Source organism: Athene cunicularia (assembly GCF_003259725.1).
Source record: "Athene cunicularia isolate RWA chromosome 1 unlocalized genomic scaffold, athCun1 chr1_part1, whole genome shotgun sequence".
NCBI lineage: Eukaryota > Metazoa > Chordata > Aves > Strigiformes > Strigidae > Athene > Athene cunicularia.
The window spans coordinates 45,663,694-45,686,254 of NW_020799091.1; the positions used below are offsets into that span (position 1 = coordinate 45,663,694).

The 22,561-nt window shown below is 35.9% G+C and overlaps 1 protein-coding gene across 3 annotated transcripts in view; it reads right to left on the reverse strand.

The window, feature by feature from the left end:
- RBM26 (RNA binding motif protein 26) overlaps nt 1-22,555 on the reverse strand; it is a 57,990-nt gene extending 35,435 nt beyond the window's left edge. For 2 of the 3 annotated variants that reach the window (XM_026860106.1, XM_026860087.1), the window contains exons 1-9: nt 22,420-22,555; nt 9,618-9,736; nt 8,935-9,071; nt 7,971-8,059; nt 7,172-7,383; nt 5,085-5,345; nt 2,310-2,549; nt 685-852; nt 199-339 (exon numbers count right to left, since the gene is read on the reverse strand). In XM_026860106.1, coding sequence (XP_026715907.1) covers nt 199-339; nt 685-852; nt 2,310-2,549; nt 5,085-5,345; nt 7,172-7,383; nt 7,971-8,059; nt 8,935-9,071; nt 9,618-9,736; nt 22,420-22,490 — 1,438 coding nt within the window. In that variant the 5' untranslated portion in view covers nt 22,491-22,555. The remainder of the gene's footprint in view (nt 1-198; nt 340-684; nt 853-2,309; nt 2,550-5,084; nt 5,346-7,171; nt 7,384-7,970; nt 8,060-8,934; nt 9,072-9,617; nt 9,737-22,419) is intronic. The other variant, XM_026860096.1, reaches the window with a different exon arrangement.
- Between the last annotated feature and the right edge of the window lie 6 nt (nt 22,556-22,561).

Below are 22,561 nucleotides of genomic sequence, written 5' to 3' on the forward strand. Positions count from 1 at the left end.
CAGCCATGTGTACACTGTGCAATACTCTAGCAAGAGATTTCATTTCATCCTATGAGCATAAATCCCTATTCTAATAAACTTCTCTTAATTCAAGAAGATTTTAAAAAGGCAACGTTTTCCAGTATGACATTTTCTGAAAACTGCCTGTATTTGCATTAATGTAAGAAAACACGCTAAACTAGGTAAGTAAAAGTTTACCTCTGGGTGGTAGATCCATATCACCCGATGTGAGTCCTATCAAATTTGGTCTTTGGGCATGTACTCTATGTCTATACATAGGTCTTGAAGTATTTGTTATACTTGGAGCTTCTGGATTATAGCCATCTGTGTCATACGTTTCTGGTAACAAAGAAATTGTCTAATTAAAATAAATTGCAGTTAAAACACCTAAGGTTTTAAATACAGTATTTAATTACAACATACAGTTACAATGTATAACCACTATCCTAAAAACCTGCCATGCCAAGTTTTCTGCTTAAACACAATGAAAATAATATTCCATAGTCAAGATTCACACTTTACATGCAAATTTTACTTCTGCCCTGAACTAAGCTAGGAAAAAACTGTGTTAAATTACTGTCTAAATGATACAAACTTATTCTCCCAAACTATGAAATTATAATATCTAAATAATATCTAAAAAGTACAGTATAATATGAATCAATGTTATTCTATTTAGCAAACCTTGTGGGCAAAGCCTCAGTACTACACCTGCTGTAAAAAGAGAGGGTGGAGCAGGAGGCGGCTGGTGATGAATACCCGTTGTAACAACAGTAGGAACTGAGCTAGTTGCTGAGTTTGGGGGGGCATCCATGCCAGCAGGCTGCAGTGGGGGAAGTGGAGGGGGTGGTCCTGTCAAAAACAAAGGAAAACACTGCATTGATTTATTATCCACTAGACTTACATTACACCCAACTCATAAAGAAATTGATCTCAAATGTTTTTAAGCCTACTTAAAAAAAAGGGTGTGAGAAGGCATGTATATAGACATGATGTTGTACCATTCATTCGTATGAAACCATTCCCAATAGCAAAGGACTCAGAACTAAGATTACAGAGAAAAACATTTGAAGAGTTTAACATTTCTCCAAACATCATTTTTCTTTAAGCAAAATTTAATTGCTAACCCAATATTTATCTTCACCAACAGAACTTTAAAGGCCTGTAAAACTCCCTCAAAGAAACAAATTCTATTTCTTATTAGTGTATAACAAAAACATTCTATGATGACAATAACTAGCTTGACTGAAATTATTTTTCCAAACACCCAAGAAGAAACCTACAACTCTGGTGGAAAGTCAAAGGGATCCTTCTTAAAATGGAGGGTCTTTTTGGTTGGTTGGTCAATTGGTCCTTTTTTACAACAGGTAGCGTGACGCTTTCAAAGCTGAGCAGTCAAGCCTTACCTTCAATTTAATTGTTGGCAAAACCGTGTTTTGGAAAAAGATATAAAGTCACATATTTGGACTTTCCATACAGATCAGGAAATAGCAAGTGAGGCATAACTCATCACCCCAGCAATATAGTTACTCTCTATACAAAGCGAAATAAATACATTCAGATCTTACTTAAACATACTATCAACTGGAAATTAAAACAGTTTAAGAAACTTCCAGGCAATAACAAATATCAATTATTCTTGAATAATTTTACAAAATGGGATATCTAAGTTAATAAAAAAAGAGAGAAAGGAATAATCACATAAAACTAACATAACAGTTTTTAAACCACACAAGGGAACTGAATACTAAACTGCTGTTTTATAAATGAGAGCCAGGCACATTAGTCTTCATGTAATTTGTAGTGCTTGAGCCAAAATACTTCCCAATGAAAGAGTAAACAAGATGGAGAATTTTTCTTAGCTATTTTACAAGTTTAGTTCAAAATTCACTGCAAATGACATTTTTATGTATAAATTTGAAGTGGTCATGAATTCTCTTTTATTATTACAACAGAAATGCCAAATATCTGTTGTTTCCAGGATTTTTCCTTCTTCTCTAACAGTAGTCAGTTTCAGAAAGCTTCTCCCACACAACTTAAGGAACTGAGTTATGCCATGACATGCTTTTGTGTGAACACAATTAAAATATTATTCCATCTTCAATATTCACATTTAACATGCAAATTTTAGAACAATCAACTTTGCAACAATTACTGTAACAGTCATTTTGGGGTAAGCTATGCCATAGTAGAGCTATACAACTTTCTAAAATATAGCTGGCATTCTTAAAACATCTTCTTGTACTGCATACAATCCAAGTAACATCCAGACTTTTCTACTAAAAATTAGGTTTAATTTTTTTCATTACCTGTTACAGGTGGAAGGCTAGGTGGTAAGGGGCCTGGTGGTGGTACTGGAGGTCTAAGGTTAACAGGAGGAGGACTCAGAATTGGTGGAGGGGGAGGAAGTCCAGGAGGAGGTGGTCCTTCGACAACAGGGGGTTGTGCTGGAAAAGGCAGGATGCCAGGAAGATTCACATCTTCCACCACTACTGGATCGCTTCCATGATCAAAAGGGCACATGTCTCCTCTCATACAGAAACCCTTTTCTGAAACATCAAAACCAAAAATAATTGTTGTTAGTGTTCAACAGCGGTCATTTGATTCAGAGTAGATATGAGACATACTATGTGTAATGCAGCAATTTGCAAATTAAGAGCTTCACATACCAGCAGAAGTTTATAGTAGAAAATGAAATTGACCATTTAACTTTAACAGTCAGCAGACAGGAAGACTGAACATTGTAGCAGAATAAATACAGGAGTTAGGTTTTCCTGAGGAATTAATTCTGCACGCACTAAATTTTAACAAACTGTGAAAACAAAGACCAAAATCTAGATGTCATCACATTAACAAAACCACAGTGTCTCTAAGTATAAAGTCCAGATACTGGGATTGAGAAACCCCTATTAAAAGTTAGAAAATTATAAAATTCCAACATGAAGAAACCTTTTTTCTCTTTTTCAATTATTTCAGGAAGAATTTGAATATTTTGCCATTGTTTAATGCAATTATGTAAGAGAAAAAAAAATTGTTATTTACATATATATGTATTGTACATGTGTATGTATACATGCATATGTAAATATGGAATTAAAGTGGATATACATTCACTTCTCTTCTTTTACATGCAAGTAAAACATTGGAGCAGGTCCAGAGGGACACAATCACAATCAGAGATGGAACAGCTCTCCTATGAAGAAAGGCTGAGGGAGTTGAGATTCTTCAGCCTGGAAAAGAGAAGGCTCTGGAGAGACCTTACTGCTGCCTTTCAGTACTTAAAGGGTGCTTATAAGAAAGATGGGGACAGACTTTTTAGCAGGGCCTGTTGCTACAGGACATGGGGTAATGGTTTTAAACTTAAGGAAGGTAGATTCAGACTAGATATAAGGAAGACATTTTTTATGATGCAGGTGGTGAAGCACTGAACAGGTTGCCCAGAGAGATGGTAGATGCTTCCTCCCTGGAAGTCAGTGTTCAAGGCCAGGCTGGATAGGGCTCTGAGCAACCTGATCTAGTTGAAGATGTCCCTGTTCATTGCAGGGGAGTTGGAACTAGATGATCTTTAAAAGGTCCCTTCCAACTAAAACCATTCTAAGATTCTATGACTAGCAACAGCCCCCACAAAAAACCCCAGTCCAACTCAATGAAGTATGGGAAAGATGTTCAAAACATCTTCGAGTAAAACAGCAAGAAAGCTGAGTATCCACTTCCTCAAAACATGATCCTGAAAAGCAGGCTGTATTACCTCATCTTCAAGAAGCATTACAGAACATATTAACTGAAACGTTAACAAAAAAAATCTAAGTTCAGCAATGGTCAAGTAGGAAATGTGAAAGTGCACACAGGAAGAGCATTATGTTGGAACTGGCTTGTATCTGAAGAGAGATGAGCTAATAAATTTAGAAGATACAAACAGTCCTGAGAAAAGCAAATGGAAGAGACATCTACTGAGAGATTTTAGTAACAGTCAAAAGAGTAGGGAAAAAAACAGTAAAAATTTGAGGATAACTATACCACAATTTTCTAAACATTACCATTTGCTTCATACTCAGAAACTGGAAATAATAAGCTGCTATAGAAGACAGACTTAAAGGTACAAAGTCCCAGTGTCATGCCTGGAGTTGTTATTTTGAAAGTGTACTAGCCTGCACATTTTATTCCTTTCTAAAAAACCTGTAGAGCTGGGAGACCATGACACAAGAGTCGGCAGCTCAGCATACATTAGAAGAAAAATGTCAAAACAAAACTACACTTTCACAGTTCTACTTGCTCCACAGTATTGCTGTGATGTGAAGAAGACCTTTGGCAGTATACAAGTACAACTCTGCCAACACCTGAGAGCTCAGACTCCTATTTTCTTTATTTAAAAAAACCTCTATTCTAAATCCAGAGTTCTGAATGTAAACTGGCCTAGATCTTAAACTCATCATTGTCATATACAACAAAAAAAAACCCTCAGAATAAACTTTTTGGGGAAATTTAAACTCTTCTGACCTAACAGGTTGGCTGAATTTAGCTAAGATACTGCCAACTGCAGCAGCCTCCTGTGTGGATTCTGGCACAATACATGCAAAATGATAGCTGAAGACACAGATAAGCACAAAAACTCATCCAATTTTAAGAAACTCCTATATGGAAAAATGGGTTAACATGAGCCTAGGAAGTTGCAACTCTAGACCATTCCAGTTTAAAATTGTCTCTTAGATAGGATGAAATAAAAACTGATGAGGCCACTAAGGTGCTAATCATGGTCAAAACGGTCAAATACAATATTTGGCTTGGACATATCAGAAAACCAGTGAAAACCTGGATTTTTTAGTAACTTTTTATATATAAATATACCATTTTTCATCTAAATAAAATAATTCTAGTAACTAAAATAACTATACAAACACTACTAAAGAAAGCTATCTAAAAACTAAGTTAATAAAAAGTGGGGTAAAATTTGCATTCAAGAATTGTGCAATAGAAAAAACACAGTATTAGATAAGATTAAGAAAAGAAAGGAAAATTACCTCAATCTTCTCAGAAAGGGGCCAATCATAGCTGCAGGAAGCAACTAAAAAAAAATACAGACTTACCATCATAATCTCTACAGCGTTTCTTTGGCAGCGGTGGTCTTCCATAGGAGTTGTGGTCCAGCTGCTCTTCATGGAACTCTGACCAGCTTTCAGTAGTGTTATTTCCATGATGAGCAGGAGCAATAACAGTAATAGTGCTGCTCAGTGTAGGGACAGGGTAGTGGCCAGATGAAATATTTGTCACAGAAGAAACTGGAGTATAATTGTTCTCTAATGGATCTGTTCTATCCATATCATATTTTGGCTTTCCCAAATCCCTTTCTGTAAAAAAAGAAAAAAAAAAAGTTCTATTGGATGCTTCCTTCTGCACATTTTCACCAAAAGCAGCCACTAACCTGTGTATCTTCAGTCCACAGCAATTAATCTCAAAATATAAAAACGATAATTGAAATGTTGTAAAGGTTGCCCAGAGTGCCTGCAGAGATTCCACCCTTGGAGTTACAAATTGTAACTCAACTAGATGGGGTCCTGAGCAACCTGTTCCAGTTTATCTGCTTTGAGGAACAGGTGTTGGACTACAAGACCTTCAGATGTCTCTTTCAACCTCAACTATTCCATGATTGTACATTCCAAAGGTTTAATCAGAAGAATAACAGTCCTAAAAGAACACAGTCAGCCACTGGGGTATTTTAAAAACAGCTATACCCACAGTAAAGCAGAAACCCTATTTAACTTCAAGCAGAGTACATTTTCTGTAGTGATACATACATTTTAAGAACTTCAGGCAGAAAGTTATACTGAATAAAGGGAAGCAGTGGTCAAGAAAAAGGTAACCACCACTTGAAAACACTATAAAAGTTACACATCTTTAACGTTTCAAGATACTGTTATTGTTGTATCTTTATGTTGTTGATATTCACTTTATCTGCATTCAAATGCATACATTTATCACAGGAAAATAAAGCTTTAACATGACTAAATAACAGTGCTTGACAGGTGTGGAACACTCCTGGACAGATACAGCAGTAAAATGACCTTTTATTCTGAATACATACAAACTATTCTCTTAATTTTCTATTATTACCATCAAATGAACACTAAGTATCAGACCAAGACCGAAGAGTTCTGTCATGAGGTAAGTTGGTAGACTCAAATAGTCCCACATTAAAAGAACATTAATAAAAATGTCTTAAAGATGGCAGGTAAGTGTGAGTAGAATAGTCGTCTTAACGTGCTTAGAAAAAGAAACTAAAAGCTTTCGCTGTAAGGTATTTTCTATATTACCATTGCAGTTTATGTAAAATAATTAAGGTTTAATCTTTCAGTTAAACTGCTGCATGATATTTAACTTGCTCATTCGCAAGTTGTTTGGAAAATATCTGCTCATGTATTTTCAGGAACTCTGCATTTCCACTTTTAAAGCTGAGTTACCATGGCCCATTCTACAGAAAGAAAAATAATACACAGGACACTTAAACCAGACTAGTTTTACCTCTACACTGTCTGAAACAGAATAAATATATAAAATTACTCCCAATGTTTTTTTCCAATTTAACATTGACAAATACTGGGGGAAAAAGCATTCTTTTTGACTGAATAAACAGCTTTGCTTTTAAAGGAGTTCAATTCAAAAATTACAGTACTGAAGTCTTAAGTCCTACAGTTATCTGTGCAAATGTAAATATTTACTCTAATTTCAGCTCCTCTCTATGACACCAAGGAAAGGACAAGACAAAAAGAACAGAGCTGTACTGCTCTGCTTGACAAGTCATTTGCTACCAAACAGGTAATTTCTGCCAGTTCTACCTCCAGTAGATGGGTATTAATTTCTGTATCTTCACACACCAGATTGTGAGCTTCCTGGAACTTAATGAAATGCAATTAACTCAGATTTTTCTGCCTCTCTTACAACATTGCCTCACAGTGGCCAACACAGTCAAAGATATTAGAGAATAATGCAAGGAAAGAGGGGAAAACAAGCACTGAAAACATAATCCCATAAGCCTTATTCCACAGAAAACCAAGCTAAATTTGAACAAAAACCAAGAATAGAGGTAATTTTGGTACATCTTGAACACAGCGTTTAAGTTTAGTGTCTAAATTTTGTAGGCAACATTCACCGTATTTTAGAGACCAACTGTTGGTACCTCTGCTTCGTGTTCTGCTCCGGCTTCTGCTCCGGTCTCGATCCCGGTCCCGCAATCTCTCTTTGCTCCAACTTCTACTTCGACTCCTGCTGTAGCTCCGACTCCTCCCTCTTCTTCTGTTATATCGATCCCTGTAAGAATCTCTTCTGGGAGGATTTCGGTCATAATCTCTCTTTCGAGAACGTTCATCTTTTTTCCTTTCATCACGGCTTCTAAACATGCAATTTTGTAAATTAATGACAAGAATTATGAGCCATAATTTAAAATCTTTACCATTAAAAACCTCAAGAAATGGCAACGGAAAACTAGAGAAAGCTACAAATTAAATCTAACTACAGGCTTTTCTGTCTTCTCAGAAGACTTAAAATTCTTTTAATTGTTTTTTGCATTTTACTTCTATCATCTGCAATATTTTAAAAAGTAATTAAGATTTCTGTTTATGTTTCTGCACCTTCCCCAAGTTGGAAAGGGCAAAAAGGTAGCAGTTACTGAAGGAAAGGGTTTTAAATTACATTATCACAATTGAACCTCAATACTGAGCAGAGTGTTGTAATATTAACTACAAATTTAGCATAAAAATGAATCATAGGTGATAGTTGTGCACAACTCAAGAGTTTACAGTCACCTATATACTCATAATTTAATTACATAAAAGCAATTGCATAAAAGCAATAAAAGCTTTATTTTCAGGCTTATTAGGTGACCATACAGAAAGACAGTATTTAATGTAGTAACACTATAAAAATCCAAATCCATCTGACTCCTGATATAATACAGGAAGTTAAGAAAAATTTATTACCTGGTATCTCTGTAGCGAGAACTTGACTGAGGAGGACTGTGATTTAATCTTCTAGAAAACTTTTTCTCTCTCTCTTCCTCTTTAACTATCTGAATTTAAAATATATACATTAGATTAAAACATGAGTATGCTATAATGGAGACTTCTGCACAATCATATAGAATCAAAAAACTCAAAATCCTGAGCAAAGCCAACAGTACCACTGAACTGAAACATCATTCTTGCATCTAATGCAATTAGAGAATCTTCCTAATATTAGACTTCAATTTCTAAGAATATTCAAAGCACAGGTTGGGAGAAAATAAAGCAGAAGAAGCAATCCTTAATGTGCTGTGCTGAACATACATCTGTCTTTGTCACAGGTGGACAAAAATCCATATGAAGGTGCAGTGACAGATCTGGGAAGACATGAATATTCAATGATTGACACAATAAGGTCTTCTCTTCATCAGCAGGTTAGCTGGTTCAGATCACAGTTAAATGCTTTCATGCAGCCAAACCTACACTGCTCTTGAAAAGGACAAACCTACTCTTCTGGCTCAAAGAACAACATAAATACTTGTGTCAGAGTAAGGATGTTATTTGGATCAAGCAGCTGAAGGAATGAGGACTGCCATTTGAAACGGCAGCCTGGATTTATGCTGAATTAAATGCAGCAATAACTACAACAGCAATCCTGAGCAAAGAACTAATGTAGGTTGTACTGCAACTCCTACACTACTCAGTAACTTTTACATTTGCCTAGTCAGAACCACTTTGGTTTACTTTTGAAGCACCCACTTATGTTTAGAAAAATTGTGCAGCAGTACTCAACAAACCAGATACAAATCTTCTGACACATTTTAATGCTGTAGTATAACTTTTGGGACTATTGTTAATAAACAAATAAACATGATGAAGTTGAACCCCATAAGCAAACTACAGGAATGAGGAAAAATACATTTAAAATAAAATCAATGCCTACCTCTTCTTTTTTTGTTTCTTTTTCTTGGTGCTGAAAAAATTCTACTTTCAGGCTTCCTGACGATGGCTGCTCTGGTGGAGGTAGATAGCTTTTTGTATTCACAGCATCAAACAATTTTTCCACAAATATCTGAGTTTCTAAAAGTAAAGGATGTACAAATATCCATTATTCAAATCTTCAGTTAACATTTGCTTTATATATGAATATATCTTAAAAAAAAAAATCAGCATTCACCAAAAAGTTAAAACAATGAGGTTTTTTTTAAATACTGTGCTGCTATTTTATATTTAAAAAGGGCATTTACAGAGACGAGAAACATGTAAGTAATGTTTCACAAAGCTTTTCAATCCTTGAATTATTTAATATATCATAATAAAACACCTAGAAGAATATTTCTGGAATATACACAGAGCTCAAATGCTTCTGATTCTGGCAATAACTCTTAACATTTCTAACTTTCTTCCAAGGATACCAATATATATAAAACATACACCTACTATGTGCATAGTGTGTTATACACCTGTTTTCGAAAACAAATTACTTCATGAAAACTGAGTTACATACTTCAAAGTAACAAAGCTAATGAAGAGATAAATGCACAACTCTACAGTAAAAGATCGATTGAATGAATTAAACAAGACAGACTCTTCATTCAAACTTAACTCTTCTGAAAAAGACCATACCTTTCTGAAGAAATACATCCAGCTGATCAACACACAATGCCTTCAGTTCCTTTTCACTTTTATCCTTCTTTACCAAAGCCAGAACGTATTTAGCTAGGGCAGATGGATCTGCATCACATCTGCAAATAGATTAATTAAAAAAAAAAAAAGCAGCAATTAACAGGGAAGAGTCAGTCTACTTGATTACAAATGAATACAGTGATGCAACAGAAGTGATCTAGACTATAAAAACCCTCAGACTCAAAGAAACTTTCTCTTAAATATATTTCAAAAGAATCCTATTACTACCTACATATGAACACATAAAAAACAGATTAACTGAAAAAAATCTTAATTTCGAAAGTCTAAGAAAAAAAGTGTCCATATGATATTATCGCAGAAATATCCATAAGAGGTACACAGATAATGAAGGGAAATTTAGGAGATCATCATCTATTCTAGACATCTAAATTTAATCAAAAATTAAGTATGGAGCACTTTAGTGTAGAAACTGATGGTCTCGTGCATATCAAAGAACTTAGAACTTCTGAGTAAGTTGTATAACCACATTAAGGAGAACATTATTTAATATAACTGATAGAATTTTATTATGTTTCACAAGCAGTAATCTACAATGAACTCTGTAGTGGCATTACAGAGTAAAACCTGCCAAAGCAAGTGAGAATAGCGCAGAAAACCATTTCACACTTCATAACTCAAAGTCAGCAAGTAATGAAATTGTGAAACACTGGTCTATCAGGCAGAACAGCAGCATTTTCTTAAATTATTTAATCCTATTATTTAGCATAAACCAAAGGATGACCTCAGATTCCACAAAACCAGGCAGGATTTAACACATGTGCACAGGTCATGTGATACAGACAGCTAGCCTGCTTGTAAGGTGATCAAAGTTAATACTTGTCTTTTAAAGAACTACAAGAGGAGGAAAAAAAATTGCACTAATGCATCTTAACTGTACATTCTGTCTGGCAAAAGTAATTTAGAAATAAGTAAAATTAAACTGTGGTGAGGGAGTTGCACTGAGTATCACACAAATACTATTCTAGCATAGAAGTCCACTAGTCAAACGAAGGAATAAAATGCAGTTCCCAATCTCTTCCACATTAAAACAAATGAAATTTCAATGCTGAAGCTTGATCATAAATCTTAAATCTTGATCCTTTAAATGACATATATTTTAGACAGTGGGCAGAAGAAATCAAATCCATCACCACATCATGCTACCTAACTCCTCTCCCCAAAGAAACTATTTCCTGCACAGCAAGCAATATCCTCCATACAAACATATCCACCAAGCAAAGGAAGCAGATCTGTTGGCATCCATCCTCAGAACTTCTGGATAGCTTGGGCCCAGCACAGAGTGCTCTTAAGTTAAAGGTCAGAGCTTCAAACATAATTCAGCAACCTGCAGTAAACAGGCAATAGCAGAATTTCATACTGTAAATAAAAGGCAACTTGAGCTGCTAAAGGACGTACCAAAGTATTCTCTATTTGTCTACATTATTTATAAATACAGGAGATGGGAGTTCACAATTGGTCAACATTCCAGAAGAACTTGCACACACTAATCCAACAAAATGCTTAATGTTAATTGAAAAACAGACTGCACACCAACTGAAAACTCTTCAGAAATGTTTTTCTTCAACTATCACATCTGGTTTGATCCAGTTCAAATTTAACAATTCTTTATCCAGAATAAAATGCTGCCCAAGCACCAAGTCATCTTGGAGGCAGGCACATAACCCCCTACAGTGAGAGCGGAAGGACTACACAGTCTTTTTTACACTGCTAGCCAGCTGAGCACATCATCCAAGCAGATTATCTGAAAGCCCGATGTTGAACAAAGTGCTCCTCATAGGCTGCAATAAGGGAGGCCCTAAGGCCAGCATTTCATAGCTTCTCAATGGTTCAATTTGCAAAATTTAGGGTTTTTTACTGTTCCTTAATGCAACTTCAGTGTCACTACAGGAGATTTTTCAGTCCTCTCCCAGTTTCAAGCTAAATCATGCCTCGGAAAATTAGTGTGCTATTTTCATAATCTCTGCCTACAGTCATAACAGAAAAGGGGGGGGGGGGAGGACAATTTTCACATAATCTTCAAATTTATATTCTCCTTTCTATTCACCATGAAAATCAGATAAAGCATTACAAGCTCAATTTTTTTTTATTTCAATTTCCACAAATTCAGTTCTCATCTAATAATATGAACAGTCAGCTGTCACTGTTCAAAATCTGCTACAAATGATTTAAATGATGACACATGCACTCAAAATTTAGTTGGGGAAAAAAAGAAAAAAAGCAAGTGTCAGTCTAGAAAGTAAAAACCCACTTCCGTTAGCTACTGCAATATACTTTAATTCTTCAGCTCCTACAGTAGTGACTATACAAGAACCTCATATTCAGTTTAAAGTAATCCTTCTCTCATGAGCAGGGTAGGAAAATCTTATTTGGGAAGCCACCTAGACTTCAAAAAGTGTAACAAAAAACCAAAAAAAAAAAAAAAAAAAAAAAAAAAAAACTGTTTAAAAGTAACAAAACAGTGCTTTCACCCCTCCCCACCATGATTTTTTTCTTAAATCTTAGCAATACTGTCCACCCCAGAGTGACCTGAGTTTGAATATATCCACCCAACTCCAAGATACTCTCAAGAAAATATTCTCAATAAAAATGTACATAAATGTACTTTTAATTTCCAAAACACAGCATCACTTTCTCCTGTGGCATTGTCTTAGCATTTAACACTCTGTATGTGATACAACCACATATGAACAATGCAAAACAACTGTACTGAACTCTATTATTATTATTCAATACGTAAGTGTAGAAATTCCCCTGTACACAACAGGAAGAACTTACAGAGATTTAACTTGAAAGTATGTATTTAGTTTGGCTATTCAACAAATACTGTTTTTTCAAAAATACAGATTAATTACTTCAAATTGATGCCAATTAAGCAGTACTGAATACAATGCATTTTGTGGTAGAGCAGGATGGAGAAAATGTTTTTATTAAACTGACATTATGATTTTATGTTATTTCTTTTCACTTCTTAAAATTAAACTGCAAATGATCTTTACACAGCAAAGAATGATTTCCTTTATTATGTACTGACTTGAAACAGAAGTCTCCTCTTCTATATGTTGCTCAAAGCCTGAAAAAAACCCTAACAACTGATCTGTTTTCTTCACATGATTGTGAAGCCCATGCTAGTTTCTGTAGCTAGTATTTAAAAAATTTTAAAAAAGCTTTTCCAGCTTTTCAGACTCTTACAAAATGCCATTTTTTTAAGATGATGCTAAAATTTAATTGCTAGCAACCTGAAGTGGTGGAAGAGAAATGAAATTTAAACTTTACAGAGCTGTGAAAACAGGAGGTCTGCCTGAAATTTTCTGCTCCTTATAGCTATTAAAGTTCTGGATATTATAATCAATTGCTTTGTTTGAAGGAGAGCTACTTTTTTTAAAAGTAATTCCTTTCTACTTTTCCATTCAAACTCAATTCTGAAATGTTGTGCATAAATTCTCCATCCTTTGGTTTGGTCAAAATCTGCTGGTTTGGATTACAGGGACCTTGACATTTTTTGATAAATAAATTCTTATGTTCTCTAGTCTGACAGTATTTTCTTACAGAGTAGCAGCCTTTGTATAATATGCATTATACTTGCTGTATCTTTGTTGTGTACACGTGGATTTTGCACCCATTTTGAGCTAGCTTTATCAGTTTTTCTTAACCTCTCTGTCTTCTATTTTATGCTCTTATAGTCGATATTGTTTTATTAAGTTAGATCACTTTAAAGAAAACAGGAAAGGAACCCATACTGATGGAGCAAAATATACTGTGTAGCACAAGAACTTATCATACATATATATCATGTTATATTCTTTCAGATTACAAGATTATCTGCAGTTAAGGACAGAGAAAGGTCTTTAATTGACAATTGAGAAAAACAAAAAAAATGAGAATAGCACCTACACATTTCAAATAGTTTAGGTTGCATCCAAAATTAAAAACTTTGTATTTCAATTCTTGTGTTCACTGAGTGATACACTCTTTGTTGTTAGATACAGTTTGAATCCATGGCTTAATTTGAATATAGCATGGTACATCACAGACCTGAGCATAAACAGATTCTGCGCATTAGAAATGTGACAGAAGTTGACATAACTTCATTCTTATGCTAAAGTTTGGCTACTAGAATATTCACATGCACTGAAACATGTAAAACAACATTTCTCAACTTCGAATCCTGTATCTACATTCCCTCAACTTTTTATAAACATGTTCTGTAAGTAGTAATACACATCAGTAATCACATAAATGTATTGTTTCCTGCTTCATGTTGTCTTTAACAAACAAAACCCACAAATAATCTGAACTCATTTCCACTGCAGCAAGTACATCCCAGTGCCTGTTACAATTAAACACCACAGCATGTTTTCTTACATCCACTTTCTGAATATATGATCCTAACTAGTAATGCTAAATGTTTTTACTTCTAGTAATGCTTTTCTGCATTCTGTACTCTATCAGTCAAAGAACATGCAGTGTCTACTGCTCTATATTAAACAAGGGAGACTGCTCTTGCAATCCTGCTTTAATAAACAGTATTTAATATACAGGCATAGACGGAAGAATTCTCTTGCTAGAGCTCTACATATTCTTCAGAGAATGATGTGGATATCTCCAACTGCTAACCACCAGATAAACACTCCTAAAAGCAAAGAAACACCCAATCAAATATTTTCTTCAACTGTAGCAAGAGTTCATGACTACAACAAACCTCACATAAACGTTCAAAATAATTTATTTCTGATCTCAACTAGTTTTGCAGTCATAAAGCAGAAGAGAAAAGCTGAAGTTGTTGGGAGCAAATTTAAGCCATATATATATATATATATTTATGTATTAAAAACTAATCAAATGTTTGAAAAGGGGAAAATAATTTGGCTGAAGAGGACTCACTTCTGTGTAGGGTGGTTTTTTTTAATACTTTGCATTTCATTGAACACTGCTCAATCTGTTTCCAATCCTCAGATTTACACGTTGTAATATAAAATACTAAATACGTTCTGAAAACCCACTTTGATTTTTACAATCACCATGCAATTACAGGCATCAGCCTTAACTTACAAATGCAGTAGATGCTGAATACATATTAAAGTTGTTTGCAAAGAAATGTTACTGCTGTTAAGGGACTTTGTATGTACAGCAACAACAGAGCTTATACTGACTTTTTAGAAGGACTTTGACAAAATAGCTAAAAGGAACTAAAATACCTTTGTACATAAATACTGCAGAACCACCATTTTAAAAGATATCAAATAGAGGCATATAGTAAATAGCTCTCAAGCCTTAAGAGAGAATAACCACAAACTCTGAATACAGTATGCTGAGGACATATTAAGCCAGGTTAATGCTGAAGAATATGTTTAAGCATCAGTACAAAAATACGTATTCAAATGAAAGGCAAATCATGCTGGTTTGAGTATTTTTAATGTAAGAGGTATAAAAAGAGAAGGCAGATCTGAAAGTCTGTTGGACTAAACATTCAATTATCAGCTGAGAACTCTGGGTGTGTCTCCTCAACAGGGCCGGGAACTCTCTACCGGGCAAATATCAAATACAAGGCTGCTAGGACTCCTGTTCCAGTACTCACACCAACAGCAAAAAAACCCCACAACCAACCACCTGATGACTTCTTAAACCAAGAGGAAGAAGAAACACAAGGAATTAGAAAATGGCAAGCAGACTCAAGAAGTTGATAGTAGACCTGAAAAATTCATATATTTAAATAGCTTGTTAACATTGCCTATCCAACTACAGTCTGACTTCCTCACATAACATTTTCCAGCAAAGCACAGAACAAATCAAGAAATATATTCTAGGCTTCCTACATATATACTAAGCTGAAGCCCTTTAAAGTATTAACTAATTAGCTTGAAGAAAGTTTTGAAATATCTAAACCCAGATATTTTCCTTTCAGAAAAAAACGCATCTCCAGTGCTATGAAGTTCTTCATGCTACAGTTCACCATTGAAGTCAGTTCCTAATAAGCAAGGTAGCCACTTTGAACTGGAGCCTTAAAAGAGTAACTATTTCTGGTCTTTTTTTTTAAAGTACTATCTACAGTATTTGGTGCAGACCTGGTACTATGGTGCTGTAGTAAGCACTACAGAAATCAGTTTAATCAGAGGATAATCCTCTTTTTGCTAAAAATTTCACTAGCATGGCAAAAAACCCTGCTGCTTAAATTTTACAGTCATTGGACAACAATTCAACCATTACATGGAAAATTAATTTTATTTTTTAGGTTTTTTGGCAATATAACTTAATTAAAAAAAAAAAAAAAAAAAAAAAAGTATTCCAAAGCCTACCCTCTGGTGAAAGTGTTTGGAAAATGTATTCAAATTCCCAAAGGGAGATGTACATCACCTTTAGTGTATATGTACACTTATGTCCAAAGGGAGATATACATAACCTTTTTACCATCGGGGGGCGAGGGGGAGAAAGAGAAAATCCTCATGTTGAAGCTGTCAAACTAATCTGATGAACAGAGTTACTTACTTCTGAGAAAAAGGGTGCTTGGGGGAGGGAGAGGAGCAAGGAAAGAAGCTTCCATGAAATTTCCTTGTAATGTAACAATACTTGATAATTGCAGTTATATTTCATTGTCTTTATTTGAAAATGCCAAGACCCTCAATCTAGACTTCCATTTTGGACACAGCTAGTGCACACACACACACACGACATTTTAAGATGATAAAAGAAACTACATGAGGGTGGTTTTTTTCTTCATTTTTTAAAATTAATGTCTAGACCAAAAAGGTGCTGCAAGTCGTGAAACAGTTCCTTGACAAGTTTAAATTAGCACAATACACTGTAACCGCAAAAGCATGTCTGAAAGCCTCCAGGCAGTGAATGGTCTTTCTGCAGAGGAAATAACATGTAGGTGCATGCTATTTGTCATACTCTGATCCTGAGAATTTACAACCTAAATTTCAGTCTAGTTTTGTTGATTAACATTTATACTTCTCTAGAATACTGCTCAGTTCTTGACATCAACCAAGGCAGGCATGGCTATGTTTGAAGGTTGAGAGCCATGTGTCTTATTTGGAAGACTAAGTGGCTGTAGAAAAATGTACGTTGCATTTTGGGCTGAGCAGCTAGTCTAATTTAGGCAGTTGTACCCTTCTGTTGCATTGCTACCAAAGAAAAAAAAAAAAAAAAATCTATAAAAAGCTACAGTGTTCAATTAGTAAAATGAATTACAGACTCATTCAGCAAGATACAACTTCTACATTAAGACACTATTGTAGATAAGACCACTCTTACAATGTTCACTTTCACTAACTCTTTAACCATACTTAAAGTAATAGAAAGACATAGAGGAATACAACAGCCTCCAGTGCTGTTACATAAGTTACAGATGTCATTACAATAGTTTTAAATTACCATGATACCCAGATATGACATGTTCATACAGCTGCAACCAGTAACCAGCAACTTAAAATGCCACCTCTAGATTCAAGACAGCTCTCACGAGGCAAAATAGCTGTCAGCTTGCTGGTTGTCCAACACACATTCAATGCAGAAAACAAAAATCATCACAGTGTCTCTATGCCTTGCCATGCAGCCAAAGGGCTCCATTTCACTCCTGATGTTCAGTGTAACAACAAGAAAGGTTTCCAGTAACAGCAGTGACTTTCTCTTTATTTTCTGCTTTCAACTATACCTTTTAGATCAATATTTTAATTCTATCACAATATTTTTACACAGAAGCTTAGCAGTATCAGCACGCTAAGTTAGGAACCTCAATTTCTCAAACACAGCAGCTCTCCATGAGTGAGGTGAACAATCAAGTTTCCTAACAGAAGAGTAGCATAACACTGACATGTGTTATGTGTTATTTATCTTAGTTATAAATAGCTTAATGAACAGTGTTAACAGAATAAGTGAAATGAAGAGAAACATCTATTGCTTTTGAACTTCTTAGGAATTTTCATGGGAAACAAGAGTGAAACCTTCTGGTGGGTCAATGAGCGTTACTGGGAGGCTGGTGTGTCACATGTATGTGGAAAGGAATTCCAGAGTTCTTCATTTTACCTTATTTCTATTCTTTCAGTATCTTGGCTTATTAGCATATTCCTTACACCATTGTCAAACCTTGTTTATTCACTACCTTTTTCAAGTAACTGGGTGAAGTTAACTAACCAGGAACCTATTAACAATTAAGCAAAGATCCAAACAGCCAGAAAATATGGTGAGATTTAACAAAGGTTGAAAAGTATGGCAAATAAAAACAGAACAGCGAAGGCATAACTGAACACCAGAACATACTGACTGTTGCCATAAAATATTCCAATGATAGTCAAATTATTCTTAAACAATTTGGATTTTATTCCCTGACGCAAGCAGTTACAACACCACGATCGGTTACAGAATTAATCAAGGCAAAAAACCTTTCTATTTTAATGAGTTATGCCTAAATACTGCATAACCATTGTTTTAGCTATTTTTTCATCTTCCTTGCAAGTCTGGTTTAGCACATGAACAAACTTTCATAAAAATGTAAATACAGCAAAGTGGAAAAAATTAGATATTGGATCCTTAATCAAGATGTAAGTAAAATTCAGTGGGCCAGAAGAAGATTTTAATTAAATTTATTTTACACAAAGTAATTAAAAAACAAGAAATTTTTCCACTGTAAAGAATTAGGGCAATGGGGAGAACATTACAATGTCTTACAAAGCAAAATGGTGAGTGCAGCATTAGTACAAAAGAGCTATTATTTTTTACAGGTAGAGATTCAAACAAATTCAAGAAAAAAAAAAAAATGAAAGAAACATCTCTACCTGGAACTCTGCCAAGCCAGATCCTGATATTCCAGCAAGGATTATATACACAGTTTATACAGGATCCGGACTGGACATGCAGAAAAGAAACCCATCACAACAGATATGGCTCAGTGAGGACCTTGTTAATACAGAAATTAAAAGTGACAGACATACAGTTATATTCCAAATTTAACACTGTTTTCAAATACTTTACAGGAGCGATGCCATGGACAAGAAAAAGTGTGTAACACTAGAAACTAAGCATACTGTTGTCTGCAAGCAATGAGGAAGAACTGTTGATAAACGCCTTTAGAGAACTGCCTGGAGTTGAACATACAAGATCGTTCTAGTCAAATAGAGAACAGCCACAGCACAAAAAATTACTCTCACCACTTTGTTTACAGCAATGTGAATGTAGTACCAGTGTATCTGTAACAGTTCTGTGTGCATATTTATTAATTCTCCATACGCCAAATTGAGCTGCTCCAAGATTTATTTCCAAAACCACAAAAGCAGCCTGCCTTTGGAAAACCGTAGAAAATTACTAGAGAACTACAAACCCTCAAGCAGAGCTGGACTGTGTTAAGTGCTCCAGCATGGTAGCTTTTGCAGTTTCCACCTCACTTCAACAAGACCAAACTCGGACAAGGAGTGTTTGTGTGGAGGATCACCAAGATTTCGCCTAAGGCATTACACCAGTCTGAAACAAACAAAAACCCACAACACACAAGAAAGAAACAAAAAAATTCCAAAACTTAAATTCTCCATCACCTCTCCTCCGAACACTGCTGTCTATGAACAGTGTTTCCCAGAGGCACCATGTGGAAAGCAATTCCAACAGTCAAATGATGTGCAGTCCATACAATTATGTAACACACTTGTTTCCTCACACTAAAAAGCTAGCATTTTTGCTAGTGCTTTAACATAGTTTAAAGATAAGACTTAATGAAACAATCTTTATGGATATTGCTATCTTCTAGCTCTGAAACAATGTATTTCCGAACTACATATGTTACAGCCTTTGGAACAAGCTATACATCCTGAATTGCTAGCTACTTGTAAACAGGCAACTTGGAAAATAAACCATGATTTAACTACTCAGCTCTAGATAACTAGCACATAAATACAGACCTATATACACGTGTATAAAATGTATTTATCTTCTTAAATGCACTTCACCCCTTAAAACTACTGAGACAACACCTCCATAATGATCTAATGCAGTGGTATCTTCCCTAGTCTTATTAGGAAGTTCAGCTGCCTATCTCACAGCTAAAGGTTTCTGAAAGAGACACAAGATAAAAACAGTTATCTTTTCCTTTTAATGAAACAAAAAAATGTGTCAAGTCAAAAATTATTCTCAGGCTATGGTCTCCAGACTACCAGCGCTTAGGGGCTCATTGTTCCAGTACTGCACCAACAGCAGTGACTTCTTTAGAAGTAACTTCTTAGAAGTAACTGCACACTGAAATTTTCATACAGCCAGAAGCTATGGCTGTAGGCACACATTTCAGATAGCTGAGATCAGAATCAGCTCCAAGAGTATTTGACTGCTAGGAAATTACAGTACTTTTCCACCAATTTCAACATTTATTGGAATAATGCAGTAACACAGGACACTGCACAAAACTGAGTGACAGTTGAATTTAACAGTCCCTACTGGCTTGTTTCCTCCTATAGCTAAAATTCAGAGAACTGAACAGCCTCCAGGTCAGCAATTCCCTACCCAATGACATAGTCTTCCATCATGAGAACCACATTTGAATGGCTCACACATCACATTTAACCTAACAGAAACATGCTGATCCTTTTAGTGCTAAAAAGCAGAAAATTACACTGATGCCAAAAGCTGAAAAACACAATTTCATCCTTTAACTGTTGACTATCACTAGTAGGTATCACAGTTCAATAATCAAGCAAGTAGAAAAACACAGAAGAACCTGAGTTTGTTACCAGAATAAAAAGTTACTGCTACACATCACTAATGAACAGAGCTTGAGTGGAAAGACTGAGGAACCACACTGGCCCCTAGCTAAACAGTATCTGGCAAACTTTTGGTATTTGTTATCTTGTGAATAAGAAACTTTTATTATTCACTGGTGAAAATTAAACTTAAGCTCCTGATGCGCAATACTCAGAGCAGAAAAACTGTAGAAATTTGTTTTGGATACAAATCTGCAAAATGTAAAAAAACTAATGCATTTACTCAATAAAGGGATTTTGAAGTCAGCTGAAGCCCTCCTGTAAACAAACAGACTTCCAGTTTCAGATTTCACAGGATTTAAACATGCTCCTTATAAACTATTTAAAGCTAACATATCAATCTCCAGCTGCTGAGCAACTGAGAGGTAAGTGTGTATGATTTATCATTTCAAGTTACCAACATGTATTTTGGAAATGAGATTTTACAAAGCTAAATATTGTCTGTTCCAAGCCTCTTGACCAGCACACTACTGATAAACTGCTGATTGTCATTAACAGTATATTCATGCAAGAAAGTAGCCAAAGACTAATGGTGAGCATTCTGCACCAGAAGATTAGCTGCATTACCACAGAATACAAAGTGCTCCGTTACTCTAATATTACTTTGTCAGTGTGCTGTATTATTTTACTATTACCTTACACTGACCCAAGAGGAATATTAATTCATCTTCCCAAAACTACACCTTTACAATAAGTTGCCTTTTTACAAATAAAAAAAACCCACAAACCAAACAGAACTATCACGGTCTTAAGGATCAAACCTTTTCTATAAATTACAATATCAAACCTATTATATAAATTACACTTGGTGTAATTTGCTGCAGGCCTAATTCAAAGTTCACTGAAATTAAGTTCAAGACTCAACTATTTCAGTGTGGTTTGGATTAGGTTCTATAATAAAAGAGAACACCACACCCACACCCCCAAAACACAAATGAATCTCTCCTAAAAACGTCCCAGCATCTTGTAACTTTTTCAAGTTATTTCAGCATAAGCCATAAGTATACTTGTACATACATATATTTAGCTAATGACTGTGGAAGCCATAAAGCAAACATTTTTTTTCCCCATTTAACAGCATCAAAGTAAAACCAACCGTGTCCAAACATTTCAGAAAAGTTAACACCAGAATTAATTTATAAGTGCTAGTTCTATTGACTAAAATCAAGCTCCAGCAATTTAGTTCAGACATGTTAAAAAGGTGTTTCAGAATGACAAGTGCATGCTTTGATCTAAAACGTCTATAGACACCATACTTCCAGAAGTCAAAACCTTTAAAACAAGTTCACGTCTCAGTTCCACTAAAATATCATTCTAAGAAGGAAAAGATGGACTATTTGCAGAAGAGCCGAAATTACTCACACGAATGTTATGCTTAGAGCCCAAGCAGGTATTCACAAATAGGCAAATTACTCTCTGGGGCTCCTACTCTCAAACACTCTACTGATGCAATTTATATTCGGGGCAGGTAAACAAGAGAGCATGAAATATTCAAAACTAAGAACGACAGGCGACGAGTCTATGGAAAATGCTACTGGGAAGATCCCAGGATTCTGGAAGATGTCCCAACGGCACCTGAGCTCTCTCAGAGAAGGTCACTGGGCAGGACGGCTGGCCATGGTTATTAACCTGGCCTCTACAGGGGCTGAGAGCAGGGAACAGCGAGCTGCACACGCAGACACATTATCTCCCGCTCACCATGGGCTACAAAGGGAAAGACGAACGCGGTCGCTAGGGGGGGGAAGCTGCATCCTCCGGTGAAAGACGGTCCTACCTCCCAACCGAGGACGGCGCCGGGAGAGGGGGGGAACGACGTACCCCCACAGAAAGCGGCCAGGGGAGACGAGCGCCAGGAGGGCATCTCCCGGGAAGCCCTGACGGGCCTCTCCGGCACAGCGTTCCCGCCCCCGAGGATCCTCGTCTTTTCCAAGGAAAGGTTTATTTTGGAGGGGCGGGGAAAGAGAGGAAGGGTCGCGGCTACTCACATGGGCTCCAAGGTTTTGCTGAGCCAGGATTTCAGCGCCTCGAAGTTTTCTATGATCATTTTAACCACCATCCAGAGCGGCCCGGCCCCCCCCGCCTCCCCGGCAGCAGCAGCAACAACGGCGGCGGGGTCCGCGCCGCCCC